The sequence below is a fragment of the Fonsecaea erecta genome (assembly GCF_001651985.1).
Source record: "Fonsecaea erecta strain CBS 125763 chromosome Unknown Scaff3, whole genome shotgun sequence".
NCBI lineage: Eukaryota > Fungi > Ascomycota > Eurotiomycetes > Chaetothyriales > Herpotrichiellaceae > Fonsecaea > Fonsecaea erecta.
This window is the reverse complement of record NW_017387246.1, coordinates 3,988,083-4,003,239: the sequence shown is the minus strand read 5'-3', so window position 1 is coordinate 4,003,239 and position 15,157 is coordinate 3,988,083. Positions and strand designations below refer to the sequence as shown.

The 15,157-nt window shown below is 51.3% G+C and overlaps 7 protein-coding genes across 7 annotated transcripts; 4 read left to right on the top strand and 3 right to left on the bottom strand.

The window, feature by feature from the left end:
* Window positions 1-177: 177 nt before the first annotated feature.
* AYL99_04701 (hypothetical protein) lies at window positions 178-1,265 on the bottom strand (the record flags this gene model as incomplete). Its single annotated transcript, XM_018836213.1, has 5 exons — window positions 178-746; window positions 787-952; window positions 1,045-1,116; window positions 1,178-1,186; window positions 1,242-1,265. 5 exons carry the CDS (start codon window positions 1,263-1,265, stop codon window positions 178-180), a joined length of 840 nt encoding a protein of 279 aa, XP_018695863.1.
* Window positions 1,266-1,710: 445 nt separating this feature from the next.
* Window positions 1,711-2,294, top strand: AYL99_04700 (60S ribosomal protein L11; the record flags this gene model as incomplete). The annotated part of the gene is made up of 2 exons (XM_018836212.1): window positions 1,711-1,861; window positions 1,918-2,294. The coding sequence occupies 2 exons, from the start codon at window positions 1,711-1,713 to the stop codon at window positions 2,292-2,294; spliced, it is 528 nt and encodes a 175-aa protein (XP_018695862.1).
* An 863-nt stretch (window positions 2,295-3,157) lies between these two features.
* Window positions 3,158-4,483, bottom strand: AYL99_04699 (hypothetical protein; the record flags this gene model as incomplete). The annotated part of the gene is made up of 1 exon (XM_018836211.1): window positions 3,158-4,483. The coding sequence occupies one exon, from the start codon at window positions 4,481-4,483 to the stop codon at window positions 3,158-3,160; it is 1,326 nt and encodes a 441-aa protein (XP_018695861.1).
* Window positions 4,484-5,876: 1,393 nt separating this feature from the next.
* AYL99_04698 (hypothetical protein) lies at window positions 5,877-7,255 on the top strand (the record flags this gene model as incomplete). Its single annotated transcript, XM_018836210.1, has 2 exons — window positions 5,877-5,963; window positions 6,011-7,255. The coding sequence occupies 2 exons, from the start codon at window positions 5,877-5,879 to the stop codon at window positions 7,253-7,255; spliced, it is 1,332 nt and encodes a 443-aa protein (XP_018695860.1).
* Window positions 7,256-7,795: 540 nt separating this feature from the next.
* On the bottom strand, window positions 7,796-10,209 carry AYL99_04697 (eukaryotic translation initiation factor 3 subunit B; the record flags this gene model as incomplete). Its single annotated transcript, XM_018836209.1, has 4 exons — window positions 7,796-8,218; window positions 8,297-9,842; window positions 9,893-10,038; window positions 10,087-10,209. The coding sequence occupies 4 exons, from the start codon at window positions 10,207-10,209 to the stop codon at window positions 7,796-7,798; spliced, it is 2,238 nt and encodes a 745-aa protein (XP_018695859.1).
* Window positions 10,210-10,756: 547 nt separating this feature from the next.
* Window positions 10,757-11,782, top strand: AYL99_04696 (hypothetical protein; the record flags this gene model as incomplete). The annotated part of the gene is made up of 5 exons (XM_018836208.1): window positions 10,757-10,763; window positions 10,817-10,953; window positions 11,004-11,447; window positions 11,495-11,548; window positions 11,597-11,782. The coding sequence occupies 5 exons, from the start codon at window positions 10,757-10,759 to the stop codon at window positions 11,780-11,782; spliced, it is 828 nt and encodes a 275-aa protein (XP_018695858.1).
* A 770-nt stretch (window positions 11,783-12,552) lies between these two features.
* Window positions 12,553-15,058, top strand: AYL99_04695 (hypothetical protein; the record flags this gene model as incomplete). The annotated part of the gene is made up of 2 exons (XM_018836207.1): window positions 12,553-13,056; window positions 13,109-15,058. The coding sequence occupies 2 exons, from the start codon at window positions 12,553-12,555 to the stop codon at window positions 15,056-15,058; spliced, it is 2,454 nt and encodes an 817-aa protein (XP_018695857.1).
* Between the last annotated feature and the right edge of the window lie 99 nt (window positions 15,059-15,157).

Below are 15,157 nucleotides of genomic sequence, written 5' to 3'. Positions count from 1 at the left end.
GTCTTGTTCGCAATTGCCAGTTCTGAGTTTGTATCTTGCCTGTTGTCTCCAAACATTGTCTGCCAGGTGATGTGTCCGATATTCGGTCTTCAACGGGTTGCTGACTTGGAATTGCCAACCGCGACACACGTAGTTGGTGAAGCCACAAAGTTACAGGGTATCCTGAATCTGTTGGCTTTATCGTGGTCTGTTTCCATGTAGGTGCAGTGATAACCGCCGTTCATATGTCCCGCCGATGTTCTTTGAAACGACACAGCGGTCCAACTTTTCCTTTGGGTTTTCGACCATGTATCGGCGTAGGTCTGTCATTGACTGTTTCCTGCTGTGAGTTACATACCCGCAGTTACCTCCCTCCAAATCCTGGAGGTGGAAATCCTCTTCCTGAGCCTGGGGGGCCACCTTGAAATCCGGGAGGCATGCCTGCTGGCGGACCTCCTGGTGGACCTCCGAACCCAGGAGGAGGGCCCCCAAACCCATGGGGTGGTCCTCCGGGTGGCCCAGGTAGTCCACCTCTTCCAGCTCCAGCGAACCCAGGTGGTGGCGCTCCGCCTGGAAATCCCGCTGGTGCTTGGGGCGGAAAACCAAAGCCTCCAGGTGGCACTGCTCCCGGAGGTGGCGGACCACCCATCCCCACCCCTGCCACGGGACCACCCAATCCAACCGGAAGACCTCTGCCAGCCGGTCTGGATATACCTGTCCCAGCCTGAAGAGTTGTCGGTGCCCCCCCGGGAGCAGATTGTCCCAGCCTGGCGCTAGGATCAGATGGAGGAGGTCCTTCAACCGAACAGCTCACGATATTTGTTCCTCTCAGGATCACAAGGCCCAAGGTTCGTTTCTCTTCGCTCTCGACGGTGGCAGCTGCAGAGCCTGGTGCCGCAGGTGCGGAGGGTTTCGCCTGTTTGCGTTTGACTTTGCGGAACTCTTCAGTGTCGGCAAGGACGAGGTTCATGTGCTGTCACCACGACATGGGAGGTTAGCAACTGGATGTATCATGGTAGGTAGGTTAAGGATGGGCTTGATTGGGGGGTTTGGTGCAGCACCCACTTTGTCGAATGCAAGCATTTGGCCAGTCATTTGACGCCCGTCGTTCATTGTTACACGCATACGGTAGTTGATCTTGTTCACACAGTCAGTTGATGCGGTTCATGTAAGTCGTGGTGGGAATAGCCCAGCATACCAGGTTTTGCTAGACGCGAGTTAGCGTTCCTCCTGGGAGGAGAGAGAGTACAATCAGTACTTACCATCTTCCCCTGCTTGTTGGCCATCTTGCCTCACGTTGCGCACGAATGCGACTTGAACTTCCACAACGCCGATGTAGAAGTTGTTTTGCTTGGGTTCCAAAAAGAGTAGATTCGCGCGAAGTTCAGAGCCGCAGCTCAACTGCGCCTGCCAGACGATGGCTGCAGCACTTCTGTAAAAGATGAAGCGAAGCAGGCCCGAAATGGTAGTATGCTTGATGTGGTTCTGTAGAATTCGCTTGGTCGCGAGACCTCAGTATACTCGTTACGAAAATTGGTTGTCGCAGCTCCGAATGCAGTCTAGTTAGAATTTCTGCTTCTTGGCAATGCCAAGCCGCACCCCACTTCGACGCACCACAGAATTTCAAACACTCGCTCAATTGCGTCCTTGCTTTTTCTCATTGCCAGCACCACAAAACCCGTCGAAACTTGTACTCTGTCGCAATCGTTAACACCCCCATTTTCAGACAAAATGGCGGAAGGCAACGACAAGAGCTCAAATCCCATGCGCGATCTGCGCATCGACAAGCTGGTGCTGAACATCTCCGTCGGCGAGTCTGGTGATCGTCTTACCCGTGCTGCGAAGGTGTTGGAACAACTGTCGGGCCAAACTCCTGTCTACAGTACGCTTTGCACTCTCATCGAACCTCCCCCATTCATTCTAACCAGACTTGTACAGGCAAAGCCCGTTACACCGTCCGCTCTTTCGGCATCCGTCGTAACGAAAAGATCGCCGTCCATGTCACCGTCCGTGGGCCCAAGGCCGAAGAAATCCTCGAACGCGGTTTGAAAGTCAAGGAATACGAATTGAGGAAGAAGAACTTCAGCGAGACCGGAAACTTCGGCTTTGGTATCTCCGAGCACATCGATTTGGGAATCAAGTATGACCCGGCGATCGGGATTTACGGGATGGATTTCTACTGCTGCATGGGTAGACCCGGTGCGAGAGTTGCCAGGAGGAGACGTTGCAAGAGTAAGGTTGGACGCAGCCACCAAGTCTCTAAAGATGATTCGATCAAATGGTTCAAGACGAGATTTGAAGGTATTGTGCGATAGATGATGGCTGGAGGAACTCGGGATGGGCGCCGACGGAGAGATAAAAAAAACCCAATCCGGGCAAAGATATCCTTTCATCAATGAGGCGAAAGTGGCTAGGCCTCGTCGGCGGTCGAATCACAGAACAGGCAGTCGGTGCGGCTGTCAACATCCTTCAGCTTGAGCAAACCGACCCTCACTCTGATGTTGAATCAGTAGATCCGTCCAGATCAGGGCAGCATCAAAGACAGAACCCCGGACACCTTTCCCAAGGGGCCTTCGTGGGATTTTCCTCCATAGCCTTGCTAAAATGGGAAGAGAAGTCTATCAACCAATTTCTTTTGGCTTCTCTCGTCTTTTGTTGAATTCAACGGCTTCCTAAACCTCTCTGTCTACCTTGAACCACGCTTATCGCAGCTAAGATAATCTTCTATGGGGACAGTGCTGATTCCTTGTTACAAGCTCGTTGTCCACATCGACCTAGTGCGGTATATAAGAATCCCGGAATAGTACATGCATTCTAATATACAAGCAAAGAGAGAGGAGCTTAATGAGTTAAGCCTTGGACAAAGAGGAATGAAGATTTGGAACTAAGTCGATCCACGAGATGTAGCACTGCTTCAATACAAGACCACCGATATCCAAATAGAAGAGAACCGCGGCATTGATTGCTGCCCTTAGATGACCCAAGTCGAATAGTTAGAAATACCCCTGCGCCGTGCTTTCATGCTTGCGGTACATGTTCCGAATATACCCATCATAAGTTCATGCAGACATTTTCCATAAGAGACCTTTGTTGCCCAAATTTTGCGATTAAGACCTGCTCCGCCCCAAGTCAAGTTTATCATGCACCATCTCACATAGAATTCTCAATCCTGATGAGCTCATGTAGGATTAGAGCTGATTTCCGTTCTAGAGTGCTCGACCACTGCATGGATGTTCGTCGTTGCTACAGGCGAGACTTGGGTGATTCCAGTGTTGGATGGAGGAGCCGATTGCACGTCCGGCGACACAGGCGTATTTGGCTCTGTGGCCCCAGACACACTAATCCTAGGAAGGTTGAGCTGTGGCAGTTGAGGTGCAACGCTTGCATTCGTGGGAGCCCTTGTCGGAATACCCGCAGCACGGCTGGCGTTGCTTGCGGCACGGCGAGCAACCGCCGCCTCGTATGAAGGAGCGTCACCCCAGTCCAGGAATTCGTAGTCGGGTGGCTGATTTGCGTCATGAACGTCGGAAGGTAGTGGGATGCGCGCATCTCCAATGTCGTCTGATCCGGTGCTTTCATCTGGCGTGAACCTGTTGGCTGTAGGAGAAGAGTTAGACGTACCACCGCTTTGAGGCTCGTCACTTTGGCGCCGGTTGATGTCGTCGGGAATAGTTGAGCCTGGTGTCGGCTGAGGTTCCACGTCGGAACCCATCGTTGATACACTCACAGCGCTGGTTGAACGTCCGCGGCTGTGTATCGATGTAGCGTCCGATAGGAGACGAGGCCGTCCGTCAATTTCGCCCATAGGAGCTGCTCCACTTAACAGTCCACCTCGCTCGGAGTCATTACTATTTGCTCGAATCCGGGTACCGTCATGTCGTACCTCTCCCAACGAAGCATATGCAACGCTTGATACCCTTCGTTCTCGTCCGCGAGACTGATGCTCTGCAATCAGGGTGGCTGCAGAGACACTGACACCGCCATTAAGGGATGTAGAGCTCTCGTTTGCACGCTGGCGGGATTCTCGCCTCAGCTGCTCTAGTCGAGCTGTATCTCCTCTCTCGCGAGCTTCTCTTCGTTCCCGCCGCCGTTCTTCTCGTTCCGCAATTTCGCGGCGGCGTGCCAATCGAATTTGGTACAATGACTCCATCTGGTCTTCACGGCGGGTTTCTTCTTCGTCGGCGGTCTCCGGGAATTCCACCACGGTGTCCATGCCAGCTCTTTCGCCTTCTCTCCCAAGTACTTGTTCAGTGTCCTTTGGCGTCCTCGAGTATGCCGGAAGTGTGATGACACTGCGCACGCTGGTGTTGCGGTCGACTCCTGCCCCAGTTTCTGTTTCTCCACCGATCTCATTGCCATTGTACGCCGTATTCGTGGAGGAGAGATCTCGATTGCGAACGGCCTTGTATTTTCCGCCCGGTTGCCATGTTTGCCATTTTCTCTTCAAAAATTTCGTGGGAATATATTTGGGTTTCCTTCCTTGTACTCTCCATCTCCGCAGCATTGTGTAAAAAACAACGCCAGCAGTCAGGAAGAATACGACTCCAGCAACAATCTGAAGCTCGTCAGACAGTGTCCTCGCAGCAAATATCTAGGATACTCACGCCAACTATTATGGCATTTCCACCCATTCCCCCGCCTCCGCCTCCGCTTCCACTTCCACTTCCACTTCCACTTCCGCCGCCATCTTTGGGAGGGCCCTGCCTCGACGATAGGCGATTTAAATGAATGTTGCGCTTGTCTAGCGTCTTTATTGGTAAACTGCCTGCCATGGAGGTGATCGGTGGTGAGAGCAAGTCGGACCTTGTGTAGGGGAGTGTTGCGGCTTTGCTATCGGGTCATTTGATCAAATTTGTAATGGTTGGACACGAAAGTACTCGTAATACCGCGGGTTCGAAGGAGTGGCAGCAGGTTCGTATAAGCTGTCAAACGGACAATTCTCTCAGAGACAGGTTGCTTAGTGGTGATACAAGCAAGGTAACAATGCATTTACAGGAACTTTGCAACAGAGACAATGTGCTTAAGCATACGTATGCAAATGCAAAAGTGTGGTAAGATTCGTTGGAGTTGCTCAGCTGTGGCAGTGGGCGGCCTCGAGGACCCTTTGAAGTTGGCAGAAGCAGGTGCAGCGAAGTAGCGTATGCCGTCAGCCTCCAGCGGCAGAGGCGAGTGGCAGGCTTGTGCTCTTTCAACCAGGGCACAGCGGGGGGGGATTGGTTGTAGTGGGCCATGGTAGGTCGGATGGGCGGTAGGCTATGCCGCCCCAAGCCTGTGAGGGCTAAAAGATGCTGAAACACACAGCCAGGATCCGCCCTGGCGCACTCGCTTTTTGTGTTCCGTCTAATCCCACGTCCAACTGGGTTGGCACGTCACGAAGTCAACAGAAATCTACTGTATACGAGCAGCAAGCTCGATAAAACCACTTACCTTCGTCGTTCAGCCAACCTTGTTTATTTCCTGTGTTCGTCCATGAGAATCCGAGAGTCTGTTGTCGTCTCGAGTCTCACTTCATTCAAGTCCCCGTCCTTGTAGAACTTTTGAGTCAGCTCTTGTGGACCATAGCCTCACTCGAAGCCACTTCCCCGCATTTGATATTTTCCTGCTCAGGGATCTTAATAAATATGATGTGTGGTCGACAAAGAACAATTACGATGAGTGCCGCTAAGGGCCAACAGTGAGGGAAGAGCAAGGCTGAAGCTGCCAAGCGCTCTAACTGGTTGGCTCAATGAGGACCGGATATGTTGCTTCTTTCGGCCAATCCCGTCTTTCCCTTTTCAGAAACCCCATAACAAACACAAGTTTCAAAGCACATGGTTTTCCGCTCTGACACACTTCGTTCTCTAAAACTATCCTCGGTTGCTCCGATATCTTACTCTCAACATTCTACACGACGAGACATGGCTCCTTCCAGGTTCGATCACGGCACAATGAACACCAACTACAGCAGCATTCACTCCCATGAGGCTTTCATTGGGGACTACCAGGTAGGTAAGCCATGTATCTCCTCGGAGCACAACTAAACTGTCTTCAGGTCATGTACACTCCTGGTTCTACCTCCCCACCGCTCGATCGTGTCAAAAAGACGACTCGATTCAGCAGGGCTGCTTCGTCCAAATCCCAGAATCCCAGCCAGTCCTTCATGCTGCCCACCAATATTCCCAATACTTCTCAGATTGTGCCAGACCACGGTTCTCTGCCAAATGTTCAGGTTCACTACACTGTCCCAGCCGATGAGAAACAAATTGTCGCGTCATTGCGCACTCTGCAACGCGATCTCAACGAAGCAATGCAAACCATCAATTCCCTAACCCGCGAACGCGATGATGCCCGACTTGAGCTTAGATTGCTCCGTGCTGCGTCCAAGAAACAAATTACCCCGGCAAAGAAGAGCAAAGCGGCGTCACGTGTCGAGGAAGAACTATTTGATATCAGCAGGTCCATGTCGTCTCCCCCAAGATCTCCTGTTCGAAGGAATTCCATGAAAGACACGTCTGCGGATATCAAAGATGCTCCTAAGACCACCAACTCCAATGATGCCCGAGTTCTATCTGCTGTTATCAACAGACCGATGTCGCCCGTGTCAGAAAAGCGGCCGACTACCAAGTCAGATGTTACTGCTAAGAGCAAGCCCCAATCTTATCAACGACCCACTGTACATGATACCGAAAACAGCGTCATTGGAGACCAGACGGCCGCGTCAAATACCTCGCGCCGACGGCGCCATCCGTCCCTTGACGAAAACATGACCTCGGCATACATATTGCCCGACATCACAATGAGTCAGCCCGTGAAACCAGCAAGAATTCAGGTTTCTCAGGAGGCTCAAAGTGTTCTGCATCGTCATGGCGATCCGGAACACCTTGGCAACTGCACTGTCTGTCAACGTCTCACAGCAAGAAAACCCAGGCAAGTTACCCACGCTACATGCTCTGCCTTTGCGCCCGTTGGTGAAAGGACAGATTTCACAGCACAGATTACCCAGCTCATGAAAGACGTGATGCTAGAGGAACCCACTTTACGCCCCAAAATCAATCCCTGGCATGCCCTTGCTAATGTCAAGAAACTTTTGATGAACCAATTCGAAGAGGCGAAGAGCAAGCATGCCCAGGCGTGGGAGAAGTACGATGCCATTGAGGCGCCCTTGAGCAGCAAGAAACATGCCGCTGCTAGTGAGGATTTGTTTTACTGGTCCAAGAAGATGGAAGAGTGTCGCATCAATCTCGATCAGCTGAGAGATGTGGAAGAGGGAATGAAGGAGCAAGAGAGTGGGATGTAAAATTCTGGCTCTGGAGATTGACAGGCTACGAACTGGAGTTGCGGATGTAATGCCCAAGGGACTGATGACGAGAAAGGCATGTTTCAAGGCTTTGCTCTGCGAATATGTTAACGATTTGCTCTGTGGTTCTGTGGGTTGCTTGCAAGCACTGGAAAAGCCTAGACTGCCTAGATCTTCATTTTGGAAAAGCGAGCCTCGACGGCCAGATGGTTCATTCGATGCATCGTCCGGAGGCACGGAGATCGAGCTGAGAGACTTCAGATAGAGAACTTCGTTTTGCTGTTACAAATGTTTTCTATACCCGGAGACATGTTTCAGGAACTCTTTTGCCATTGCCATGGTCTGCAGGATAGGTATCCATGTTTCCCAGCTGGACATTTTCCACATAAGTATCTATCATTCATGCATTGCTAGTCCGTTTCAATGATCGATGACAAGAAGTCATTCAATGCAGATCATCTTGTCCTTTGCTTTCGATATTGATGGAGTCAGTTCCTCGAGAGGCACCACCATCGTCTCGATAACTGCATAAGCATTCTTTCACTGCACGACCTCCTCTGTTTCTTCAATAACCTCCTCAACGACTTCTTCCACAACCTTCTCGCCTTCTTCTTCAACACTCCTGGTCCTCTGGAGCGCCAACTCCTCGTCAGGATCCTTCAACCCAAGCTCTTCTCTCTCTTGTTTTAACAACTCCTTCTCCCTCGCCACCCAGCTATACCACTCCAGGTACAACCTCCTTCTCGCATCGATGACCGCCTGGTTCGCGCCTTCTTCCATCTCCTTGTCCAACTCGTCGAATTCTTTGGAGTATTCGCGTAGGTTGCGGCGGATGGTGCGCTGTTCTTCTTTGCTGAGAAGGGTAGGCGGCCGAGGTCGCCAAATCAGTTGCTTGAATTTCTCAGTAGGGTGCTCGGAGAGGAGGGCGCCGTAGAACGTCCAGAGCCGCCAGCCATTTTCCATCTATATAACATCATGTGAGCATTGAAAACCTGCTGTTTCTACTTGCCCCAAAGCGGGGGCATGCCATAGATCTCTTACCTGATGAGTCCATACACTAGCACTCGTCGTGACATATCTTCCCGTAGGATCCCAATCCACATCCGTCATACCATAGTGATCCTCAGAATTCATCAACATGAGGTTGGCATTTAGGTTGGCTGCAACATCTTGCTCGGATTTTTCGCCCTCGTAGTCGAGGTCATAAAAGTCAATGTCTGAATGTTGTTGCACGCTGACTGTGGCAACAACTACGAATCGACCTTTCGGAGACCAGTAAATTCCGTTGGAATTTTTCTTGTCGAATGTGCGCACAAGCTTGAACGCTCCCGTACCGGGACCCTTGATCTTCTCCGGAGCAAAGAATGAGACAGAGGTCTTGGGAAGGACGTTGCTACCGGCAACTGCTTCCCCTGCGGTGATCAGCACGAATCTATCACCTTTTGGTTCCCACGCGAAATTGATGACGGTGTCTTTGAGGGAGTCGACGACTTCGACAGGAACGCCCTTTTCTCGGATGCGGAAGATTTCAAGGTTCGTGGCATTGGATTTCTTGGACTTTGAGTGGCGGTCCACTTTCACACAGATGAACTTTCCTTCAGACTGCCAGTGGAGTTTTGCGTCGGTGACGTTGAAAAGATTCCGAGTTCTCACAATTTCCTTGGAAGGGACGGACATCAATGCAACCTTCGCCGGGTTGGAACCGATCTCAGGGGTCCAGAAGCAGAGGAGTGATTCGTAGGTCTTGATTCCTTCGCGTTGGGTCGTGGAAGGCGCCCATTCAAAATCCATGATTCCTTCAGCTTTGACAGATGTCTTGTCCAGGAGGTTCATTCTGGGAAGTTCGTAGATGGAGATACTCTCGTGAGGCTTCATCCTTGCGACGTACTTTTCATCGGCGGACCATTTGAACGCTGGCCATTGAACTTTTGCTTTCGGCGGGATGGCTGTCGCATCTGCGCCCGGAGGAGGCGTAAGATCGTGGGCGACGAAAGATCGAAGCGGTTTTCCCGTGGTAATGTCCCAAACAACGATGTGCTTGCCTTCTTCGTCGATAGTAAGAGGTCCTTTGCCTTCTTCTACGGTGATGGGTTGATTAGACCAAGTGGTCAAATATGATTCTCCTGGTGAAAACTCAATGAGGCTGACGAAGGGATGCGGAAATTGTCTGATTCTCTTGAAAGATTGGCCACCCCACAGCTGAACACCTTGCTGGTGAATAGAAGCAAGATATGTTCCCTGTGGTGACCATGAAACGAACAGCTGTGTCCAGTGTTTGCGGTCAACGATGGGCTCGGGGGGTTCTTTCTTATTGTTCCAAAAGACACCCACGTTGTCTCCTCGAAACATGACGAATTGATCTCGAGCCTGGGGATCAAAGAGCCATGACCTGAGATGTTCACGCTCTGCAAACGGTTCGATCTCAGGAGGGACATATTCCTCATCTATCCGTCCTTCTCTGCCATATTTTTCGATGTCCGTAAGCTTATTAACCGCCAGAGTATGTCGTTTATCCAGGGCTGTTCCGTGCAGTTGTTTGGTGGCTGCAATGGCCTGTTCTGGTGTTTGATACTCGACAAAGGCAAAGCTGTGAAGCCATTAGCAGGGTATACTACAGCAGATAAATAGGACGCATACCCTTCGGACATTCCCTGCTCATTCATGGGCATGAAGACTGACTCCTCGCCATCTTTTATGCGCCCAACAGAGTTTAGCCTCTTGAGCAAGAACTTGATGAGTTTTGATCTTTGTTCTTGGTTGACGATTGGGAGGCCATCAATAACCTAGTGAGTTAGCAGGGAATTCGAAGCCTCCTTTGCAGCAATACATACAACAAAAGTATCGAGGCCTTCCTCCATGCGCACATCATATCGTTCTTTGAGGTCACTGAAGTCGATGTTGTCTGCTTCATCTTCGAAGTCGTGGTCGGAGAGCTGATCGAATCCGGGAGCCATGGTTGCGGTATTGCTTTCCAGCTGCCCAACTGAATGGCTCAAAATGAATATGTCGTCGACGCAGAGCAATGATTCCTCAGGGCGCAGACGCACGACCGGCACGAAACTTCAAGTGGGAGATCTCGAATTGTGGATATCGCCAAGATTTCACTGTCACGTGTAGTGGCTTAGTCATATGCCATTTCGCGCAGGCAATCCCGCATCCTCATTCTGCACCTCTACAAGCCACCAGCACTACTCACAAGTGAACAGATGTTCCATGTTTCGTTTGGCGCACCACCGTATTTGATCTTTTGGTGTCGTTATTGATTGATGCGACTCATCTAGTAATCTGCCCAGAGCCATAGCTTCCGCACTTTCCATCAGTTGGTGGTTGCTCAGCGCAACTCTGGCTGCATTGATGCACTTGGGTCGAAGTGGAGGGAGCGGATGGCGCATGACTTTACTCTGACTGTGGCCTGACCGTGTCCAACCTCTACATTCGCTACCTTGAAATTTACCTGGTTGACCTGATCTCGACCTCGTTTCTTTCTTATTCCGGTTCGTTATGTCATGTAAGTTGGTCTAAATCCGCACTCCTTGACCTGATCTTGCTGACACTTCCCAGTGCCGCCAGAGGTCCGCGCGCGGTATATCGCTATCATTGATTCAATCCTCGAGAGTGCTGATCTCACGACTATCACGACTAAGAAGATTCGGCAAGGCATACAAGATCAAGTCGAATATGACATCACGCCGCAGAAGGTGCGTGCAACTGCGTTACGCGGGGACAATCACGGACTGACACGGCGTAGAATGCTATCAGGGACTTGATTGGCGAGAGGTTCGATCTCATGAACGCGAGGAGAAATGGCGAGACTACAGTGGTTCCCTCAGTCGAAACAGCCGAAACGGTCGAACCTGCCCCTCACACTAATGGCGTCCATCATTCTTCTGCACAATCCTCGAGCTCACCAGCCAAACGTGAGGCGGAGAGTGAAGATGTTTCTGATGCCATAGATGCACAACCTCCAAAGAAAAAACAGAAATCGGTCATCGACGCAGATGCTGCATACGCTGCCCGTTTACAGGCTGAAGAAGACAAATTGGCTCGGCCCACCCGTGGCGGAGCGACCCGGAAGACGGCTCCTGTCAAAAAGAAGAAGAGAACAAAGAAGGAGCGCGTGACTGGATCCGATGACTCGGAGCTCGAGGGAGAGGAGCGCAAGCAGAAACCTAAGCGAGAAACCGGCTTCCACGTACGTTGCAGTGATCTAAGGTATATGCTAGCACTGACGAAACGCAGAAGCCACTCAATCTTTCGCAGGCACTATCAAATCTGTTCGACGGGGCAACACAGGTGAGCATGCACTTCCCTCCAGGATACTAGTACTAAAACTTGAAATAGCTATCCCGCCCAGAGACCACCAAGCGCATATGGGCTTACATTAAAGCAAATGACCTTCAAGATCCCAGCGACAAGCGCTATATCATCTGCGACGACAGGATGCGAGAGGTCTTCAAGCAGGACAAGGTCCATATGTTTACCATGACAAAATTGATCTCGCAGCAAATGTATAATCCAGACGAATGAAGACGTGATGGCACGCTTTGGAAACCATGTTTGGGCTGGGCTGAGGACATCGAGATTCCCCTTTTGCGTTCTTCCCCGGTGAATTAATGAGCCAGTTTGAGCGGCATACGACTAGGAGCGAAGTTGGGCGTTTGGTCCATAAAGGGACAATTGAGCTTAGGATTGGTCAAAATTCCCTGACGAGGTTGGATTTTGTCGCATTCGCTCAGACACGGCTTTGAGTCACAACGTCAATGCGATCTAAGCGGAAATGGAAAATATCAGATAGAATGATCTACTTGTACTCCAAAGCTGGGTGCGCATCCGTTTTTCTGGCTCTCTCAATTCACGAGCTGACAGCCAGGAGTGCTCAGCCTCGCTGACTAAAGCACTCCAGAGGCCCCCTTGCTGCTTTTACCCAGACCGAGGGACATTTGTTTCGTGACTTTGTGACTCACTCTGAGTCGACCCAAAGCTAGAATGTGCGAGATTGGCACTCAGTTCCCAAGCGGATTCCCACAAGGGCTCTTGGAAAAGGCACTGTGGAGAACTGACTGTACAAATAAAGCGACCAAGGGCCGTGGCTTTATTCGTTGCGTCCCTGGAAGCCGCCTTAATAGTACCCTTATAATTACCCCACTATTACTGCGTATACCGTCCAATTATTTGGGCGGGCAAAGAACTCGGAGTTGCTCACTGAAGACACCATTCATCGCAAACAGATCACCGAGTCTTGCGGGAACTCAATACACTGAGGCTTTGCAGGCTGCTCGATTGCCACGCACACGATCATGTCGGACTCTGCGACCGCCATCGAGGCAATCTCTTCACCACGAGGAGCACGTAGAGGGAGAGGCAATCGCTCAAATCAGCATAGCCGCACTGAATCCTACGATCGAGACTCGTCTGACAATCGAGGCAGAGGAGCTGGAAATCGAGGAATAAGAGGTTCAAGAGGAGGCAGGGGGAAAACTAGAGGACATGGGAGAGACGCCACATCCTCAACACCACTGTCTCCGCAATACACAACAGAAACCACCTCTGGAAGACCACCTGGAGGCGGCTTCGGTGCCCGCCTGACCGAAGCTGCCTCAAAATTAGAAGGCGATTCAAGTGTACCATATCCTCAAGGGAACGAAAAAGAGTCTGAACCCGCAGAAGAAGCGGAATTGTGCTTCATCTGCGCCAGTCCTATCGAGCACGTCTCGATTGCACCTTGCAACCATCAGACTTGCCACATTTGCTCTTTGAGGCTGAGGGCACTTTACAAGACACGAGCTTGTGCACACTGCAGAGTAAGTATTCCTTGGTGTATTGTCTCCGAGCTGCAGACTAACCAGAGTACAGACAGAAGCAGCTTTCGTGATCTTCACCGACAATGCAGAGAAACGGTACGAGGATTTCAAGGACAACGAGTTCGTCAAGATTGACGACAACCTGGGAATTAAATACGAAAAGGACATCATCTTAGAAGATACCATTCTCCTCCTCCGATACAATTGTCCAGACAAAGATTGTGACGTTGCTTGCCTGGGTTGGCCGGATCTACATCGTCACGTCAAAACCAAGCACGGAAAGGTCATGTGCGATCTATGCACGAGAAACAAGAAAGTCTTCACGCATGAGCACGACCTGTTCACGTTCGGCGAGTTGCGAAAACACGAGAAATTTGGCGACGATAACCCAGGGGCTATTGACCAGTCTGGCTTCAAGGGACATCCGGAATGCGGGTTTTGCAAACAGAGATTTTATGGAGATGACGAGCTTTATGCTCACTGTCGGGAGAAACATGAGAGATGTCACATTTGTGATAGACGGAACGGTGGAAGAAACCCACAATACTATCTCAATTATCAAGAACTGGAGAAACATTTTGCAACGGACCACTTTGTCTGCTTGGACGCCGAATGTCAAGCCAACAAGACAAATGTCTTCGAATCGGAGATGGATCTCAAAGCGCATCAACTTTCCGAACACCCAAATGGACTTTCTAAAGACGCTCGGAGGGATGCTCGACTTGTCGATTTGTCCGGTTTTGCTCTCCGAGAACCCTACCAACCTCCTCGAAGAGGAGATCGAGGAAATCGTGGTGCTGGTAGGGGTCGTGATCCAAATGCTGAACCACTGCCTATATCAAGTGCTCAGCCACTTGGCCGCGCAGAACTGGCTTATCAACGTCAACTTGCCATACAAAGCTCTCAATCAGTGTCGAGCAGGAGCTTTGGCGGCCAATTGACACAAACCACTCCTGTCGCCCGCCGACAGCCAGCGTCTCCGCAACCACCTTCAGCATTACCCGCAGTCGAAAGACTCACCGTTGAAGACGGAGACATATCAGCTGCGGCAATGACGCCTCAGGAACAGGCGCGAGCACTGCGCCACCAGGCAGTAACTGAACGTGCCACATCTCTCCTCAAGAACGACAAGGCTAAACTATCCCAATTTCGAACCCACGTCTCCGCTTACCGCAGCGGCACTAGCACCGCAAATAACCTGATTGACTCATTCTTTTCTCTTTTCGATTGTCCAAGTTCGGAGCTGGGTAAGCTCATCCGAGAACTGGCAGATCTGTATGAAGATGAGACGAAGCGCCAGGCTCTGTTGCAGGCATGGAACAACTGGCGCAGTATTAATGAGGATTATCCCAGCCTCCCGGGCCCCAGTGGCACTCTACCAGGCCTTTCGAATGGCCCTGCAAGTTCTGGCCGACGGGTGTTAACATTGAAGAAGAGCACAGCCCAATCATCCCGCTCAGCGGTGTCAAGACAGGGTTCATGGGGTAATGCCATAGCTCGGGGAACAAGCCAAGATCCGTATCCTGCCTTGTCAAACAGCGCTCCGAGCGCAAGCGCACCTACAGCAACTCCTGCTTGGGGCAATACATCTGCGCCCATAGTTCCCAAGGCCACTCACAGCGCTGCACGTCCAATGGCACCTACGACTGCGTCCACAATACGCCAGAAAACCAACGCCCGTGCCGGTGCTCCGCCGCGCCCAACGGAGGACGCCTTCCCCTCGTTGCCTGCTGCGCCGAAGCCGAACATTATGATGACTGGCTTCAATACGCGGGGCTCGGTGAGATGGCTCAGCTCACCTTCCGGCTCAGGGACCACTACGCCGGTGAATGCATGGGGAAACGGAGGGTTGGCGCCCACACCAGCACAGGCACAGGCGACTGGGTCCGCCGGTGCAGGTCGCCTGGGAGGAAGTGGTGATAACACCGACGATGGAGAAGCGGCTCCGAGAAGAAAGGCAAAGAAGGGAAAGAAGGGAGAGACGTTGTTTCATTTTGGGTAGGATCGACTATTCGCGATTAATGTGGCGTAGCAAAGTTCCTGACAAAAACTAATCGGCATTACACGAAGTCGACGGCCAACCCTGGATGGGCTGTTTGAT